General features: G+C 37.4%; 1 protein-coding gene across 3 annotated transcripts in view; it reads right to left on the bottom strand.

Moving 5' to 3' along the window:
- The window catches only part of WDR44 (WD repeat domain 44), a 130649-nt gene that overhangs the window by 16997 nt on the left and 93889 nt on the right, over positions 1 to 19763 (bottom strand). For all 3 annotated transcript variants that reach the window (XM_006893764.1, XM_006893765.1, XM_006893766.1), the window contains one exon: positions 10178 to 10291. In XM_006893764.1, the coding sequence (XP_006893826.1) occupies positions 10178 to 10291 (114 nt within the window). The remainder of the gene's footprint in view (positions 1 to 10177; positions 10292 to 19763) is intronic.

Here is a 19763-nt window from a genome sequence, read left to right as displayed (position 1 = left end):
ATTTCCTTCAAAGCAGCTTGAACTTCTTCCTTCATCACCATAGGCTCTTGCTCATATGTTATTTCTTTAAATTCCTCTGTATCTGCCAATTCGCATTATCTGATAGGCAAGCATTTTACAGAGAAGAGGAGATGAAAGATATTTCCCAGTAATAGGAAAAACCAACAGATTCCATGTTGTCCCAGCCCTTGCCAGGTGTGTCTTGACCCCACCCCTTTCCTGGCTCCACCAGCCTTCACTTCAACTCCCACCTACTCCATTCAACATCAACCTCCACTATCCAGTCCTTGATGTGACTGATGGCCTATACATTTCATCAATTCTAAGGCTTCCCCACATTATTTACTGTGAAATTAGGATGAATTTTAGGACTAAAAAAAAAAAATTCCCAGGCACCTGGTAGAGGACTAAGTTATGCCTTTGCTATAATAATCTTCATATATAGGAACTTGGCTATGGGTACAAGACATCTATTCACTTTGTTATCATTTCAGTTCAGTTATTGTCAACATTGACAAAACTGGTGAACTTCAACTCACATTTGGATTTCTAATTGTCACTTGCAGTGTCTTAAAAAAGATTAAAAAGTCCTATAATGCGGCATGGGAATAAAGAGTTATTATGTACCTGTCACGTTCTGGCAAGGCAATTACAGGGTACAAATTTTCAAATTCTCAGAATAGATCAAAGAAGAGAAAATCAGAAGAGCTCAAAACCAGAAGTGAACAGCGTTAACTGATGCAGGCAATATGATGGCCCATCACTCAGAACCAAGCATCTATCTGTCAAAAGCTTCCAGATGGCAGAAGCTCTTTAACTTCTAAACACAATACAGTCAAAGCTACTGAACTAAAAATCAAAACACAACACACAAAACCCCCCCCCCAAAACAAATGAGATCCTGCTATTGTCTGGTATGCTTAAAAGTATTAAACAAAAATTACTGACTACTCCAGCACCTCCACAAGGAAAAGGCAAACAACCTAATTACAAAATGGTCAGAAGATATGAAGACTCTTCACTAAAAAAGATATTCAGAAGGCCAAAAAACACATGAAGAAATGCTCAAAATCTCTAGCTATTAATAGAGTTGCAAATCAAACCAATGAAGTATCATCTTATCCCAGCAACAAAAACAAAATACAACAGGACAGAAAACAAAGATTCACAAGGATGCAGAGAGCTTGCAACTCTCATACACTGCTGGTGGGAATGTAAAATGGTACAACCACCGTGCAAGGCAATCTGGGCTTCCTCAAAAAGTTGAAATTAGAAATACCATTTAACCTAGATATTCCACCACTGGGAATATGCTCTAAAAAATCAGAACTGTGATACAAATAGATATATGCATTCCCATGTTTACAGAACAAATGGGATAGAGAAACTAGGGTACATTTATACAATGGCGTATTACACAGCACTGAATGATGATGAACTCACGAAACACTATGGATGAGTCTGGAGGACATTATGTGGGATAAAATAATCCAGTAACCTAAGGGAAAATACTGTATAAAACCACTGTTTAAAAAAAAATAGGATGGGTATGGGGTGGGAGAAGGTGTGATGAGGAAAGCTGGAAAAGAATGGATAGATAATTCCTATATTGGAGTAAATGAGGGAAAGGTCAATCTTAAATGAATAGAAGATCAGATATAACATATATTGCAATTAACAATTTGGAACAGAACATGCACTATTGATTAAATGGGAGGAGGAAGAAAAGGAAGTGAGTGAAGGGAGTAGCAATATACAATAAAGGAGTGTTTAGATAATGTACAAAGGGTCGCTATGAGTTGTAGCTGACTTGACGATACCTAATGACAGCATCTATTAGACATTTTAATAAGTTAATTGCATCAGTCAATGGTAATTAATGCCTATGGATGATTTTCAGAAAAAAAAAAAAACCAAAAACAAACCCCAAACCAATCATGAATGTTATTTATAAACTTTAACTCAAATAAAAAAGGTTTTTTTTAAAAAAAGAAATACTAAACAAGTCAAGGTAACAATAACAATGATGACATAAATTGAGGACTTGTTAAGTGTTGTTCTTAGTACTATACAGCAACCTTAAGAAGTAGGTACATTATTACTTCCCTGGGAACCTACTAGGGAATTCTGGCGGTGCAGTCCATAGGGAATTGTACTGGTGATCCAAAGGCTGGACCTCTGGTGGTCTGAATCCACCAGAGGCTCCTTGGGAGAAAAAGGGGCAATCTACCATATTTATAGCCTCGAAAACCCAACGAGGGTCAACTATGATTCTGTTCCGACACAATGGCATTGAGAAGGGGCAGAGTAAATTAAGTATTAGCCTGTTAACAGAAAAGTTGACAGTTCAAACCCTCTAGTCACTCTGCAGGAGAAAGATGAGGCAATCGTTTATAGTTAAGTTTTACAACTGCAGGAACCTGGGAAATGGTCCCCTTGAGACAGAACTGACTTGATAGTAGTGTCTGGTACACAGATGAGAAGACTGAGACACAAAGAAGTAAAATAATTTGCCTGAGATTGCATCAGTAGCAGAGCTGGGATTCAATGCCATGTAGTTTAGCTCTAGGTCTAAGTTCTAACCACTACATTTTTGTGTTGTTATGTACCATCGAGTAGGAGTCGACTCATAGTTTGCCTTCCAGCAGGTTTTTAGAAACTGTAAATTGCACTGGAGGAGACAGTTCATCTTTCTCCCTGAGAGCAGCTGGTAGATTAAAGCTACTTATTTTTGGGTTAGCAGCTCAAGGTCTTATACACTAGGCCCATCATGAAAAAATGCTTTGGCTATTTGCTAAAATAAGATTCTTTAATCTTTGCTTGGCTCCATATGGGAGCTAGGGCTGAGTGAGAACACCAACAGGTCTGGAACACGGGGAGAAGTATGGACTCCTGAGCTTGATGAGTTGACCAGAACCCAGCTAGATGAAGAGATGGTCCAGGCTGTGAGCTAGGGTCGATTGCTGTAACCTGATGACCTGCTCTGAACTGGACTTTGCTTATAGAGGCAGATGTTCAAAGTTTCCAAGGTGAACTGAAGATTCTTCAGCAAAAGGAACATCCTTGTTCCCTCAAAGTATTGGTTTGACAGGGATGGGAAAATCAGAAATTGGTTATCAAATGTAGTTATAAGTAACACAATTGTAAGGGGGTGGGTGGGAACAAATCCCACAATATACATGAAGAAAATATAATGTAAATGAAAGATTGTATAAAGAACAATGTACATGTGTGAAAAAGATAATATATAGCAAAGAAAAAAAAGACTCTAGTCTTTGAATACAAAAAGACTAAGTGCAATAATGATCTTGATATGTAACTAGGTTGATAAATGTTGTTTTGGGCTACTTTAAAATTTACAAATTTTATGTAGTATATTTCTTTTTAAAAAGACATAGTGTACCTTACAATTAAAAATACAGAATTTTGAGAAATATACAGTAACTTCTTAAACACCTAACAGCAGTAATTTTTTACTTTCAAGATCCACTTAATTGCAGTAAAACTTTGAGGTGTAGAGGTAAGAGTCTGCTTTTAAATATGCTGCTTATTTATAACAGTTCAAAATAAACCTATGGTCCTGCTGGTGATCAAAAGCGACTTTTATTAAATTTGTGCTACAAGCTATTGCTTTAAGCATAGAAATGAGATCTGTTATAACTAAAATATTAAGTACAGATGGTCAAGGCATGTTAAGATTTGTTCGATCCAAAAAGTTTCTGCTCATTAGATATTTATTAATGAAATTAAATACAGAATTTTAATTAACTCAGCACTAATTTGGGAGCTCTGATGGCACAGTGCATAGGAGTGGTGCTGCTAATCCAAAAGCTGTGCCTCTCAGGAAGTTCGAATCCACCAGTGGCTCCCTAGGAGGAAATGAGTCATTCTCCTCCCATATGATTTACAGTCTCCAAAAATCCACTTGAGGGTTCTGATTTGAAGCCAATGAGTAAATCTATCCTTAATGCCTCTGAACTGTGGTGCTGGCTAAGAGTATTGAATATAATACGGACTGCCAAAAGAATAAACAAATCTGTCTTGGATAAAGTATATCCAGAATGCTCCTGTTACATATTTTAGATATGTTATCAGGTGGAGCCAGTCTCTGGAGAAAGACATTATGCTTGGTAGAGAGTCAGTGAAAAAGAGGAAGAGGAGAGTAATAAGATGGATACACACAGTGGTTGCAACAATGCAGATTGAGAATGGCACAGGATTTGAGCAGGGTTTCATTCCCTTGTGCATGGGGGAGGGGTAGTTAGAGTATCTAACAACACCTGGCAGGACAGAACCCAGTTAAAGCAACTGTCACCTAGACCACTAACTCACTCATTGATGTTGAGTCGGAACTGACTCACAGGTGACCCTCCAGCAGGTTTTCAGAAACTGTAATAAAATGAGAGAAAACTGCTCCTCTTTCTCCTGCAGAGCAGACGGTGGATTTGAATTGCCTGCATTTGAGTTAGTAGCACAACTCTTTATCCACTAGGCCACCAGAGAGTCTTTAATAAAGTGCTTCTCAGTAATGAAGGATCATTTAAAAAATGTTTTTGTAATTTCCAATGAGTTATGGACCAAAAAAACACAAGGCAAGAAAACTACTAGAAAAAAAAAAAAGAAATGAAAATAAAAGACATACGATAAAGCCTCATTTTGTTATTACATAAAATAGAAACTCTTAGTTTTTAAATATTTAAGATGAATTGATACAGTGACTGGTGTAATGAGAGTAAGCGTGTCAGAGACAGTAAAGTTGGAACAGGATAGAGCAGGTTTCAGGGCTGTTGTACACAGGGTTGCTATGAGTTGCAAGTGACACAAGAGCACATAACAATAACAACAACAAGAAGGCATATTATTACTCTGAAAAACTAAGAGAAACCTTTCTAACCTCTCCCTTTCTGTACGTATCTCTTTACAGACTAGTCTTTTGAGTCAGAATCAACTCATAGCTGACCCTCCAGTGGGAAGAGATTTCCCATCCTTCAACCCATGAATTTCACAGACTGGTATTCTACATTTATCAGGTCAGGGAATAATAAGAAACAGTTACCACATGACACCAGTCCTTAAAAATGCATACAATTCACTTAAGACAAATGGGTAGTTAGATAGCTATTAACTCATAGTATTGTACAATTCTAATTTCATTTGGAAAAATTCCAGGAAAGAAGGGATGTAAGAATTCTAGTATTTCTTAAATCTTTGCAATGCATCTAACATCTCCATTTTCATAGTCTTAGTAGTGATCAACTATTGAGGCCCAGGTAGAGAGCAATGTTCCAAAGCTATGTGGTTTGAATCCTAACTCCACAGCTTCCTAACTATGTGCCTTTAAGCAAGTGCCTTAACTTCTACTAACCTTGGCCTTTTATCCAGGAAGAGGCATCAAGTACCTCAGAAGGCTTTTTGGAGGGTATAAGTAGAGCCCAAAAGTTTGAATCCATGAGCTGCTCCACAAGAGAATGATCGGCAATAGCCTGTGTGATTTACAGCCTCTGAAAACCCACTAGACACCACAACAAGATAAATAACCCAATTGAAAAATGGGCACAGGATATGAACAGACACTTCACCAAAGAAGACATTTAAATGACCAACAAATACATGAAGAAATCGTCAAAATCCCTAGCTCTAAGAGAGATGCAAATAGGCTAGTTCTGGTGGCCTAGTGGCAAGAAGCTGCACTGCAATCTCAGAGGTGCGTGGTTCGAATCCACCAGATGCTCTGCTGGAGAAGGAGGAACAATCTCCTCCTGTACCAGTCAGATCTGATTCAATGGTACACACAAAAAATAATGAAATAAAATTGTTAAAAAAAGAGATGCAAATCAAGACAACTATGAGATATCATCTCACCCCAGTAAGAATAGCAAAATTTAACAGAACAGCAAGCAACAAATAAGTGCTGGCAAGGTTGTGGAGAAATTGGAACCCTTATTACTATGAGAGGCAGTATGACGCTTTCTCAAAAAGTTGGAAATAGAAATACCATTTGACCCAGTTATTCCACTACTGGGAATATACCCCCAAAGAAACCATAACTGCCACCCAGCAGATATATGCACACCCATGTTTATCGCGGCTTTGTTCACACTAGCAAAGAGCTGGAAACAACTTAAGTGCCCATCGACAAACGAGTGGATAGAGAAGCTCTGGTATATTCACACAATGGAATACTACGCTGCATTAAAAAACAAGGAACTCGTGCAATATTATTCAAAATGGGTCACCTTGGAGGACATTATGCTGAGTGCAATATCTCAGTCGCAAAAGGACAGGTGCTGCATGGTGCCACTGATGTAGAGCGGGACAGACATCAGGGATGGAGTGAGACTGAGAAAAATTGGATAAATTATGTATATTGCATTGAAACAGATGAGGGAAAGAACTGTTTGAAAGCGATATATGATTGAGTACTATGGTTATGACAAGAGTCCAGAATGAAGGTTGCATAGTGGAGTGTACTGGGTGGGAGGGAAATTCTATACCATTGAAATAATATTTCTTTTACTTTTCAAAGAGAAGAGTGCACTGGGGGGAAGGATGGGCAGGGAGAAACATGCAACAATAAATGTATGGAAATCCAAAGTATCTGTAAACGTTTATTAAAATTTATTTTTAAAAATGATATATAAATATATAAAAGAAAACCCACTGGAGGGTCGGCTATGACTTGCTTTTTTCTTGATGGCATGAAACAACAACAAAACGATCTCTAATGGCATAATCTGTAACACACTGTTTGACTAATGAAAAGGCCTCATTTCTGGAGATTTGAATGAATCAGTGGCTATGTGGGAGAACAGCCTCCTCCTGTGAAGATTTACAGCCTCAGAAATCCAGTAGAGGTTGCAGTAAGTTGGAATTAACACACTGGCAGTGAGTTTGAGGTTCTGAGTGAGGAAAAAGCTTTAAATTTACTGTTGTTGTTGTGTACCGTCAAGTTTAAATCATTCCATAACTGACCTTCCAATGGGTTTTCAGGGCAGTATATAAGCACACAGGAAGAGACTACAAATCTTTTTCTCATGAAACAGCTGGTGGATTTGAACCATGTACCTTTGCAATGGCAGCACAACTCCTTATCACTTCCTCTATAACCCTATTAGGAAGGTATTTTCATCATGCATATTTTTATAGATGAAGTATGCTGACATTAAGTAATTTGTCCAGGATTATACGACTATCTGTTAGATTAAGTAGTATGTGAACCTTGGGAGTTTAGTTCCAGAGCTCATGCTTTTAATCACTAAGTTATACTGCCTCTGTAGATGCCAAGATAAAAGTGATCAACAGCAATGTTGAGAGAATGAAAGGTACATGGTATATTGCAGGTTATCTGGATAGTTCTCAATAATCCTGTACAAGCACCTTGTGAAGTAGAGACTGCTGGCTACTAAGGGGAATTTGTGATAATTTACCTAAGGCCCCACTGCTAATGAAATGCTTGTGCCACAGTGTAGACCTCAATGCATAGAGATCCTACAAGACAGAGTAGAACTGCCCCACAGTTTTCAAGGCTGTAATTTTCATGGAAGCAGGTCATCACACTTTCTTCCACAAAGCTGTTGGTGGGTTTGAACTGCTGACCTTTTGATTGGAAGCTGAGTACTTACCTACTGTGCCACCAGAAGTCCTGTAAATGGAGATACTAGAGGTTAAATACAGACTTTCTTAAGTCTCATGCACTTTTTATTATTTACTACTAATGTCTCTATAGGGAGTTCTGGTGGCCTAGTGGTAAGGATTTGCACTGTCAACTCAAAGGCAGGTGGTTTGACTCCACCAGCTACTCTTTGGATTCCTCTTCCCACGCAATTTACAGCCTCTGAAAACGTGCTGGAGGGTGAGCGAGGAGTCAGCTCCAACTTGATGACACATAATAGTACTGCCTTCATGAAGGAGAAGCAGCTCTTGTGACCTAATTCATAAGGAGTTGTGCTGCTAATCCAAGAACTGTGCCTCTCAGGCAGTCCAAATCCACCAGCAGCCCCGTGAGATGGGTAATTTCCTCCTGTGAGATTTACAGCCTTGGAAACCTAATGGAAAGTCAACCGTGAAAGTAAGTAATGTATGAATGAAAGAAGCAAGGGGAGTGGACAGTGAAACAATAAGAACAAGAAAGGAAAAAAAGAATCAACAAACACCAGACAAAGGGTAAGTAATAAGAGTTTAAAGAAAGGCATTAATTCTGACAAGAAAGTGAACAATGGAGACCCAATTTCTTCCAGTTAGTGTTTCATTTCAAGGGGGGGGGGGAATATTGGCTTGCTTTAAGAAAGTGAGTAAAATATTCCCCAGGTGTGCTCTGTGCTTCTTTTTCCAGATTAATGTAATTATAAGATTAAGGCCACTTTAGATTTTTATCTTCTCAGAACTCACTGACATGGAGCAGAGGAGGAACACAACGACACAATTAGGGTTCAGTTACCCAAAATGAGACCTAAGCTTGCTCCAGGAGGTTAGAGAAAGACATTATGACAAATGGGCTATGAAAAGCATTCAGAAAATTTAAACAGTAATGTTAGTAGTAACAATTCACAAATACTTCTGGATCTCAGGGAAAGCCTGGCTTTCCTGGACATCTTGGTAGGATATGAGTTTCTTCCTGACAGAGGGGAAAAAAAAAAGCACGCAGACATCACTGTTGTTGGTTGCCATCAAGTTGACTCTGACTTGATAGCAAGCCGCAAGCCTATGTTTAACAGAAAGATACTCTTGCTCAATTCTGCACCATCCTCACAATCTTTGCTGTGTTTTAAATTATTGCAGCCACTGTGCCACCATCTCATTAAAGATCTTCTTCTCTTTGATAGACTTTTCCAAGCATGAATTCCTTATCCAGGGGCCATGCCCAAAGTGTGTTAGATGAGGTCTTGCCAGCCTGGCTTCTTAGTAGCAGATCTGCCCATGGAAATCACTGCTATCCCTGATATAATTTTGTTATGTCCATTGACTTTTCACAATGGAAGGCTTTTGTACGTTTCCCCTCTAAATTTTTAATAGATTTTAGAATTCTGATACTGACAGATTTTAATACAAAGAAAGTGTAAGGCATTATGTCTAGAGCTTCATGCTTGAAATACTTTTCATAACATTTAAAATATCTCTTTAAATTTTGGCAAAACTGCCAAGGTATTTTTTTAACAATAAGAAACTAATACCTTTGAATTGTGCTGGAGAAGAGTAATGAATGGACTTACAAAAGAATAGGTAAATCTTAAAAAAAAAGAGAGAGAGAGAAAAAGTAAAAAAAAAAAAGAATAGGCAAATCTGTCTTGGAGAAGTGAAACTAGGGTGCTCCTTGAGGCAAGGATGGTGAATCTTTGTCTCATATACTTTAGGTACATGTCAGGAGGGGCCAGTCCTTGGAAAGAGACATCATGCTGGGAAAGGAGGAGCGTCAGAGAAAAAGACCTCTAACAAGATAGATGGACACAGAGTCTATAACGGATGGTGAGTGTAGCAGAGGATTGAACAAGGTTCAGATTTGTTATTCATAATAGGCAACTCACTGGTATCTAACAAGCTAAGGTATTTTTAATCAAAGGCAAGATAGTCTATTTCTGAAATAATTTTGTTCTAAGTGTGTGGGGGGAAATCACCAAACAAAGGTTTGCTGTTTCTATTGCTAGGTGCTGTCGAGTCTAGTATGACTCATAGGGACCCTGTGAACAACAGATTTGAATCCTGTGCCATCCTCACAATTTTCTGACACACTCATGCCCATTGCTGCAGTGACTGTGTCAACCCACCTGGTTGAGGTTTGTCTTCTCTTTCACCACTGATTTAGACAATAATTATTAAACCTAGATTAATAATTTCTGAAGTACAGCACAATAGCTCCAAAGCAGGCTTGGTCAGAGAGAGCATATTTTACCTTTGTAGTTGACATCATATTCATTTTGTTGAGGAACACTACTCTGCAAAATTTCTGCTTATGAAAACGTATAGACAGGTCCAGACAGAAGTCATTAAGTAACTGAAACATTTTTTTATTATCCTAATTGGACTGTCTTTTTATTTAGATATTTATAGGTAACTCCTACAAAGTATATGTGAACCCTCAAACACTTGACAATGTGACAATTATATATTTTAGAAAAGACTTTTTAAACCCAACACCAGAGTTCAACAGAATTAATATGTAATTCAAACAAGTATTTCTTACTTTAGACCATGAAAGATCAAGGAGATCAGCAGTATGTCCTTTATATTTGCAAAACGGCCGCTGTCGAAACGGTGCATTTTTATCGTCAGGGTCTTCATCAGTTCCACTGCATACCTATTTAGGTACAAAGGAAAACTTTGAAACTGAACAAAAACGAACAAAACAAAGTTTCGTATTTCCCTTATCCCATTTTACCTATAATTTTGTCATACGTGATTGAGATCTTGATCTCTATGAGCAAGCTCATCTTTATGCAAAACCTACTTATTACTTTGTTTTAATATCTCCTTGCCCTAACAAACTAGCATCATCCCTAAAAACAGGGTCTCATTTTGATATATTTTTCACAACTGTATTTTATTTCTATACAAAATTTATAATTTACAACTTATAGAATAAAAGATAATTACATAAATTTACAAAATGGAGTTAAGTCATACAATACTGCCTCAGAGCTGATACAGATTTTGAAGGGGATACAGTTTAATCCATTACAACCAGGTTCTCGGATGCAAAACAGCAGTCACTAGAGAGATCACAGGAGAGACCATGGTTAAATCACCTACAACGTTTCCATCTCTACCCACCTGAAAGGCAGAACTAACTGTTGGCATGTGTAAGATGAAGTTTCTGATCAAACTGCCTAAACAAAGTTTTAAAAATACCTTATACTGGATAGCACTTAGGAGTTCACATTGAAGTTAGCGTCCAGAAATTTAATCCTTATAACAGCTCTGTAAAATCAGTGTTACTAGGTACATTTTCATGTTAACCAAATCAAAACAAAAACTGAGGGGCAGCAGCAGCTTTATCCAGCATAAAGTCAAGCTAACATTTTAAGTCAACCTAGTGGCCTACTAGTTAAGGAAGGGCACTGCTAACACAAAGGCAAGCAGATAGAATCTACCACTGTGTCTAAGAGAGAAATATATGGGCAATTATCTTCTCTGTGATTAAAAGCCTCTGAAAACCTGCAGGAGTGTAAGCTATGTGCTAACTCAAGGGCACCTAATGCCACCACCATTGCTATAGCTATAGATATCTTACTACTGAGTCAAATAAAATTCATAGAAGTCCTTCAAAATAGCTAATCAGAAGATTAAACTCTTAGGAGTAAACCTAACCAGAAGCACAAAGGATCTAGTCAAAGAAAATTACAAAACATTACTACAATAAACAAAAAGAAACCTGGAGAAGTGGAAGAATATCCCTTGTTCATGGATAGGATGACTCAATATTGTGAAAATGACAATACTACCAAAGGCAATTTACACGTTCAGTGCAATCTCAATACAAATACCAATTCCATTCTTCAACGAGATGGAAAAGGCTATCTTCAATTTCATTTGGAATGGAAAGAGGCCTTAAGCAAAGCACTCCTTAAAAAGAGAAACATGGTAGGAGGCATCTTACTCCCTGATTTCAAATCCTACTGGTACAATGACAGACACATAGATCTATGGAATAGAACTGAGAACCCAGAAATCAGCCCATCTACCTATGGTCAACTGATTTTTGACAAGGAGATAAAATCAGTCAAGTGGAGAAACGACAGACTTTTTTAAACAAATGGTGCTGGCAAAATTGGAAAACTATCTGCTGAAAACTCAAGCAAGATCCACACCTCACTCCATACACAAAAACCAACTCAAAGTGGATCAAGGATCTAGGACTAAAACCAAGGACTATAAACGTCATTAAAGAAAACCTTGGAAGAACTTTAGACATCCTAATCCACAACATCAATAGTCTTCCAAGCATCCTGGGAAAATCTACAACCAGGAGAGGATAAAATAGATGAATGGGACCTTCTAAGAATCAAATCCTTATGCACATCCAAAACTTCTCCAGCAGGGTAAAAAGGGAAGCCACAGACGTGGAAAAAATATTTGGTAATGACATGTCAGACAAGGGACTTATATCTAGAATTTATAAAATACTCAACCACCACAACAAGATAAAATAACCCAATTGAAAATTGGGCACAAGATATTAACAAATATTTCACCAAAGTAGACATGCAGAAGGCCAAAAAGCACATGAAGAAATGTTTAAAATCCCTAGCTCTGAGATGCAAATCAAAACAACTATGAGATATCATCTTACCCCAGTAAAAATAGCAAAATTTAACAAAAGAGCAAACATCAAATGCTGGCGTGGTTGCCGAGAAACTGGAACCTTTATTCACTGTTGGTGGGAGTGTAAAATGATGCAACCACTATGGAAGGCTGTATGGCGTTTTTTCAAAAAGTTGCAAATAGAAATAACATTTGAACCAGCAATTCCACTACTGGGAATATACCCTATAGAAACTAGAACTGAGTACAAGCAGATATATGTATATTCATGTTAACTGGTGCTTTGTTCATAATAGCAAAGAGTTGGAAACAACCAAAGTGCCCATCAACAAACGAATGGATAGAGAAGCTGTGGTATACTATGGAATACTATGCTGCATTGAAAAACAAGGAACTCATGCAATACTATACAAAATGAGTGACCCTGCAGGACATTATGCTGAGTGAAGTATCTCAATCACAAAAGGACAATATTGCATAGGGCCACTGTTGTAAAACGGGACTGACATCGTGGTTGAGGGAAGACTGAGAAAGAGGGGATAAATTATGTATACTGCATTGAAACAGATGAGGGAGAGAATTGTTTAAAAGGGATATATGATTAGGTATTATTGTCATGACAGGAGTTCAGAAGGAATGCTGCACAGTGGAGTGGACTTGGAGGAGGATTGTATAACAATGAAATAATTATTCCTTTACTTTTCAAAGAGAAGAGAGACTTGGGGGTAGGGGGTAGGCAGGAAGAAAAGTTCAACAATGAATGAATGGAAACCCTAAGTCTCTGTATACTTTCATTAAAATGAATAAAAAAATAAAGGTGAAGAAATCAGGAAAAAATTTGAGGCTTAGACTGTTGTCAAGTTGCTATCATGTGCTGTTGAGTCAGACTCATAGTTGTCCTTCCCGAAAGGTTTTCAGAGGCAGCAGATCTTATGAAAGGAGACTGCCCATCTTTCTCCTGAGTAGCAGCCAGTAGATTTGAACCATATGCCTTTGGGTTGACGGCACAGTTTCTTGCCACTAGGCCAACAGAGATTTCAAGGCCATGAAATAATCTGCATACATTACAACACTGGTCATTTATCTTGCTTGCTTCTCAAATGTTTTAGAGGATGCAGCATGGGCAAAAACACGAGTGCTAGTCAAGTTAGGTTAAGCATAATGCTATCTCTATACAGAGATAGAATAGGGTATTAGGGTGGGAAGATACTTTGATACTTCAAAAGAAAGAATCTCAAATGTGTGGCTTTAAAGTTCAACGTTTACAAGTCAATGGAGAGCCAGCACAATTCTCTGTAAAGGAAAAATAACACCACCTGAGTGGTGTTTTAGAGAAACAGAACTCTGGACAATAATGTAAAAGAAGGGAAAGATAAACTGAGGCAGGAAGAACAACTAGTAAGTTTAAGAATGCTGAGGATGTGAATCCTCATAGAAGCTAACACTATCATTTTTCTAGAACTCTGCAGATTAGAAAAATATCTTTCCTATCAACTGTGGAGGTAAAACAGCTTTTGCCAAATGCTCCTTAACCTACATGACTGCAACTAGTTGCCAGACTAATAAGAACTTCTGTTGCCAGACGAACAAGAACTGCTGGAAGATGTAAGACTAAATAGGCTTGCCTCATTATAAAAATCCAACTTTCTGTCTGATAAATCGTCATTTCCTTTTGATTAACTTCTTGGCACCTTTTCCCTATCAGTAAATTCAAGTCTCTTAAACATCCATTTCTTTCACTTCAGTTCTCTTTACTCCTTAAACATCCATTTCCTTTTTAAAAGTATTTAATTTTTTATTATAAGGTAATATATGCTCAATGAAAATTTGGAAAATACAGAAAACAGAAAAATTGGAATTAAAATAACCTATAATGTACTAACATCTTAACTGTTTTCAATCTTTAATTTTTAAAAATTGAGAGCATGTTGTATACATAATTCATTATCCTCCTTTTTCTTATACCATTTACATTTCCTGTATTTCATTCTTTGGAAAAATGTGTGCTGTCACGTCAGAACCGGCCCATATCTGGGAGGAGATTGTCAATCTTTCTCCAGTGGAGCAGCTGGTTGATTTGAACTGTGTGCCTTTGGGATTGTAGCACAGCTACAATAATCTGCTCATTTTCTATTTATTGCTCATTTGGACATTTCCATTTTGTGCTAACAAAAACAGCAGTTCCACAAACACTGTAGTGCACTAATTTTATCCATTATTTGACTACGTTCTTATCCTTAAATAAGAGGTGCTACTAGGTCAAAAGATTTAATCCTGAGCCTTGCACAGTGCTTTCTATTTATTTGATAAAAGTAGGGAAATTTATTTTAAAATATACAGAGAAGTAAAAAGAATCCCCTAAGTAGAAAGTAATTTAAAATCCTATCACTTAGAAAGAAATACTACTACTAATTTATTTCCCCTTTAAATTTATCTATAAATATTTATAGATACTTTATAGTCAAAATTGGAGTAATATTCTACCCAATTTTCCATTCTGCCTTTTTCACTTCACTGTAAACATTTTTTTCACTCTATTGTAAACGTTTAATGTGACTCAGGTGGTAGGGAGTGGTAAGAAGTTGTGCTGCTAATCCAAAGGCAAGTGGCGTGAATCCACCAGCTGCTCAGTGGGAACATGTGATTTCCAACCTCTGAAAGCCCGCTTGAGTGTCGGCAATGGTTGGTTCCGACTCAATGGCACATAATGACAACAATCTTTTAAAACAGTATAATACCTCATTAGTGTACCAAAACAATGACATAGTAACATCTAATTAATAGAGAACACAGTATTCTGAAAAAGATTTTTTCTAAACAGATGAAGCTTATCTCTTTAAGCACCAAAGATTTGTTTTTCTCTCTTCTACTTTTCTATGTTATTATGGGCTGTCAGAAGAACAAACAAATCTGTCTTGGAAGAAGTGCGGCCAGAAGGCTCCTTAGCAGGAAGGCTAGAGACTTCATCTCCTGTACTTTGAGCATGCTATCAGGGGGACCAGTGCCTGGAGGACATCACACTTGGAAAAGCAGAGTCAGAGAAAACAGAGAATACCCCGGAGGAGGCAGATTGACACACTGGCTGCAAAAGCGAACTTAAATGAAGCAGCGATTGTGAAGATGATACAGGGTGATTAGTGTGTTATTCTACTACCCACAGGGTTGCAGTGAATTAGAACTGATTCAATGGCACTCAACAACAATATTTACAAGGTTATTGTGCATGGAAATAAGACATAAAATTCACCTGGCACATGGCTCATAAAATGTCAGCTGTTATATATCTGAATTAATATGGTAAAGTAAATGCTTTTTAGAGTACTTTGAAAACTGGAAAAGACCAGATGAGTCAAGGAATGTGTCAGAGAGAACACGTTTTGGTTTTTTAAAATTCATTGTTGCACATTTTCTTGTCCCTTCCTTGCCCCTCCCTCAGCCTACCCTGCAATGCACTCTTGTTTCACACTGTTCTTATAGATATGATGCATAATCATATATTCCTTTCGGACAGTTCTTTCCCTCATCTGTTCTAATGCACTGTTCAGTATTTATCCACTCTTTCCCCATTCCATACACAACCTCCCCATGTTTGTTCTATTTTATAACAATGGTGTTATACAGTACCTGTCCTTTTGTGACTTGAGATATTTCACTTAGCATAATGTCTGGAGAGAACACTTTTAAGATAGATCTTAAAGGTATTTACTGGCCAAAGAATATATATAGGGATATGTGAATACCTGCTGTCTAGCAAGGGCTGACATTTTTGTTGGGACAGGGTGAAGTGATTGGCTGAGAACACAGGGTTTGTGAGAGGGAATCATCAATAATAATGACAACTGAGATTGGACTGATTGAAAAGACTGATCTCATTGAAATAACGAGAACTGAGGTCAGGCTGATCTAGTCAAGCTAAAGAATTTGGACCTTACAGGAAAAAAGACAGTCAAAGGGAGCATTTAAACAGAAGAATAACATAAGATTCATTTTGTAAGAAAAGAACTCTACCTGCAGTGTGAACAAAAGACTGAAACCTGGGAGATCAGCTATTAAAAGTTTCAGCAAGAAATAAAGGCCTAGATTATAGCAGTCGTAATGCAAAGAAATCACAAGATTCCAAAGACATTTCTGAGATCAAGTGGGCAGGATTTGGTGAAATGCACAGATGCTAGAGGGAAAGAAATGAATAAAACGTGATCATGTTTTTTAACTCAGGAGATGGGATGACTGTTAATCAACTTGTACCAGGAACACTGCCAAAGTAGGAGTTTATTTAGGAGAAAGATCCTCAATTCTATTTTAGACTACTATTATCACTGATGCCTGTCTTCTTTTATGCAGAGCTCTTTGGTATGAACTGTCTATTGCATCATTGCATTCTCAGTGTCTAACACAGTGTAGTTAATAATTGTTTGTCAACTAAACCAAATACAAGCTCACTTGCATTTTCTAAAACATTGTATTCATACATTTTACAATCATTAATTCCCTTTGTCCAAATTCTAGACTAGTGATCTACTCTCAAAAGTTTTTAGTAGTTAAATGCCATAACACTTACACTGATGTTCCATTAATCAAGCACACTAAACAACAGATTTGCTCAAGAAAAACATTTTCTAGGTAAATAGCATACTGAAGGCTAGCAAGAAGAAATTGTGCACTTCGATGGTACAGTGGTTAAGCAACTAGGTTAGTGGTTTAAACTAAGTGCTCTCAGGAAAAGGATGTGGCAGTTGGCTTTGGTAAAAAATTTACTGTTTTAGAAACCCTCTAGTGCAGTTCTACTCTGTCCTATAGAGTTTCTGTGAGCTGGAATTGACTCCCTGGCAATGGGTTTGGTGGTGGGGGTGTTGTGTGGGGGTTTTTTATAATCATAATAGAATAAACTAAGCATGTACTCTTTACTTTCTTTCATTTACTGAGTGACTTCTGGAAATAAACTTATAATAGCCAGAAGTTTTATGCTTGACTACTAATGAGTAATCTAAGTGACCTTGGTATGTAGATTACTATATAATCAACTGTATGATATGTACTTTCCCATGTTTTATGTTACACGAATGCTTAGAAGACAAAATGATGGCAAAGTACTTAAAAACAGATCACTATCCATGGAGAAAAAAAGAAGAATGTCCATCTCAAAAATAAACTCCATTGTGCTTTTTCTTCTCCTAACCTCTTCTTCATTCGTATTTTGTTAAAAGATAATGGATTTTGAGCACTTCATGTGTTTGTTCGCCATCTAAATTGTCTTCTTTGGTGAAGTGTCTGTTCATATCCTGTGCCCATTTCTCAAGTGTGTTGTTGACCTTTATCTTGGGTGGTGCTTGAGTATTCTATAAATTCTAGATATAAGTCCCTTGTCTGACATGTCATTACCAAATATTTTTTCCAAGTCTGTGGCTTCCCTTTTTGCCCTGTTGGAGATGTTTTTGGATGTGCATAGGGATTTGATTCTTAGAAGGTCCCATTCATCTATTCTATCCTCTCCTGGGTATAGGATTTCCAGGATGCTTGGAAGACTGTTTATGTTATGGCTTAGTGCTTCTAGGGTTCTTCCAAGCTTTTCTCTAATGAAGTTTATAGTCTTTGGTTTTAGTCCTAGATCCTTGATCCACTTTGAGTTGGTTTTTGTGTATGGAGTGAGGTGTGGATCTTTCTTGAGTTTTCTGCTGATTTCCAATTTTGCCAGCACCGTTTGTTTAAAAGGCTGTCGTTTTTCCACTTGACTGATTTCATCTCCTTATCAAAAATCAGTTGGCCATAGGTAGATGGGCTGATTTCTGGTACCAGTACCACACTGTCTTGACCACCACGGCAGTGTAGTAGGGTTTGAGATCAGGGAGTGAGATGCCTCCTCCCTTGTTTCTCTTTTTAAGATGTGAATAAATAATGTATACTGCACTGAAACAGATGAGAGCGTAAACTATTTAAAAGAAATATATGATTAGGTATTATTTTCATGGCAAGAGTCCAGAGTAAGAGCTGCATAGTAAAGTGAAGAGGGAGGGAGACTGTATAACAATGAAAGAATTATTTTTGCTCTCTTTTCAAAGAAAAAAGGGAACTGCGGGGAGGGATGGGAAGGGAGGAAAATGTGCAACAATCTATGAACCGAAATCGAAAGTCTCTGTAAACTTTTATTTAAAAAAAAAGAAGAAAAGATAATGGAATCTTTTTTATTAGATAGGAAACTCCAAGAGCATATGAAATAGAGAACTGTGTCTAAATGACGGAGGTAAAAGAAATCGAAAACAACCTTTTCCTGTGGAGAACAGACATAAATGTTAACCAAGTACTTTAGGAAAAAGAAAAAAAAGCTCATTCTTCCAGACACTATTTTTTTGTTTGTCAAGGATCTAACAGGACAGGGAGTGAGTAGTTGGTCCTTGTTTTAAACAATAATTAATTCCTAGAAACTTCATGATAACTAATAAAAAATTAAGTCATTTCCTTAACGCAAAGCAGTGAAAATTTCACTGTTACATTAGTCAATGAAGGTGTTATGGACTAAGTAAGCCAAGCAGAATGGGTAAGCTTTGAATAAAAAGGGAGAATAAAGGAACCCAGAACAGAGTAACAATGAAATAAAGGTCCAAACCAGGAAGTTATCATTGATTGCAGGCTCATTATAGTCGATCATGATGCTCGGCTTCAAAGATTCCAAGATCAGTGAAGTACAGTTCTTTGCCTATAAAGGTCTAAAATGGGAGAAAACTGAGAAGAAAGAAGTAGAAAGTACCTATGGTAAGCTATTAGAACACAAATAGGGGACAATTTGTGGGCTGTATTCAGGGAAAATAGTAAGAGCAAACAAGGTATTTGAGCTGAATTCGGAGGGATAAAAAGGTCTTTGTCCTATGAAGAAAGGGAACAAGGACATTTTGACAGCAAACAACATGAACAAAGATGTGAAACTGGAAAAAGTATTTAAGGTATAGCAAAGAAAGTAGGATAGAAGATCTAGGTAATTCAAACTGAGTTGTAAAGGTAGTCAGTGGCAGTATAAGGAAGATCTTATTCTGTAAGTGTTAAGGAGCCACTAGAAGATTTTAAACATATGGCACAGTCAAATCTGTATTTTGGGGGGGCAGGGGAGGAAAGGCAGCTAATGCTATCATATTATGAATTATAAACTTAGTAGAGACCAGAGGCAGATCAATCAATGAAGAGACTATGGCAAACATTTAATTGAGTTGGGAGTCCAGATAATATAAGTGACTGTAGCAGAAGAGGGGATAGATATTATGGGCGTTTGGGAATGAAGATGGAGTGGATAGAGAATTATAACTAATTTGACATGTGGCTAATGAGAAAAAATGAATAATGACTGCAGAGTGTTTCTGACTGAGTGAAATGGGTGAATGCTGATGTCACTAAATAAGATTTACAAGAGAGGAGAGCAAGTTTGTAGGTAGATAACAGATCATATTTATACATTCTGTATTTTCATGAAGGGCCACTACTATCTAGTCAGTTACACAAATCAGGCCCCTATCTTCAGTCAG

The sequence above is a fragment of the Elephantulus edwardii genome, unplaced genomic scaffold (genome assembly GCF_000299155.1).
Source record: "Elephantulus edwardii isolate Elephantulus edwardi_28Jun2011 unplaced genomic scaffold, EleEdw1.0 scaffold00131, whole genome shotgun sequence".
Taxonomy (NCBI): domain Eukaryota; kingdom Metazoa; phylum Chordata; class Mammalia; order Macroscelidea; family Macroscelididae; genus Elephantulus; species Elephantulus edwardii.
This window is presented reverse-complemented; position numbering and strand designations above follow the sequence as displayed.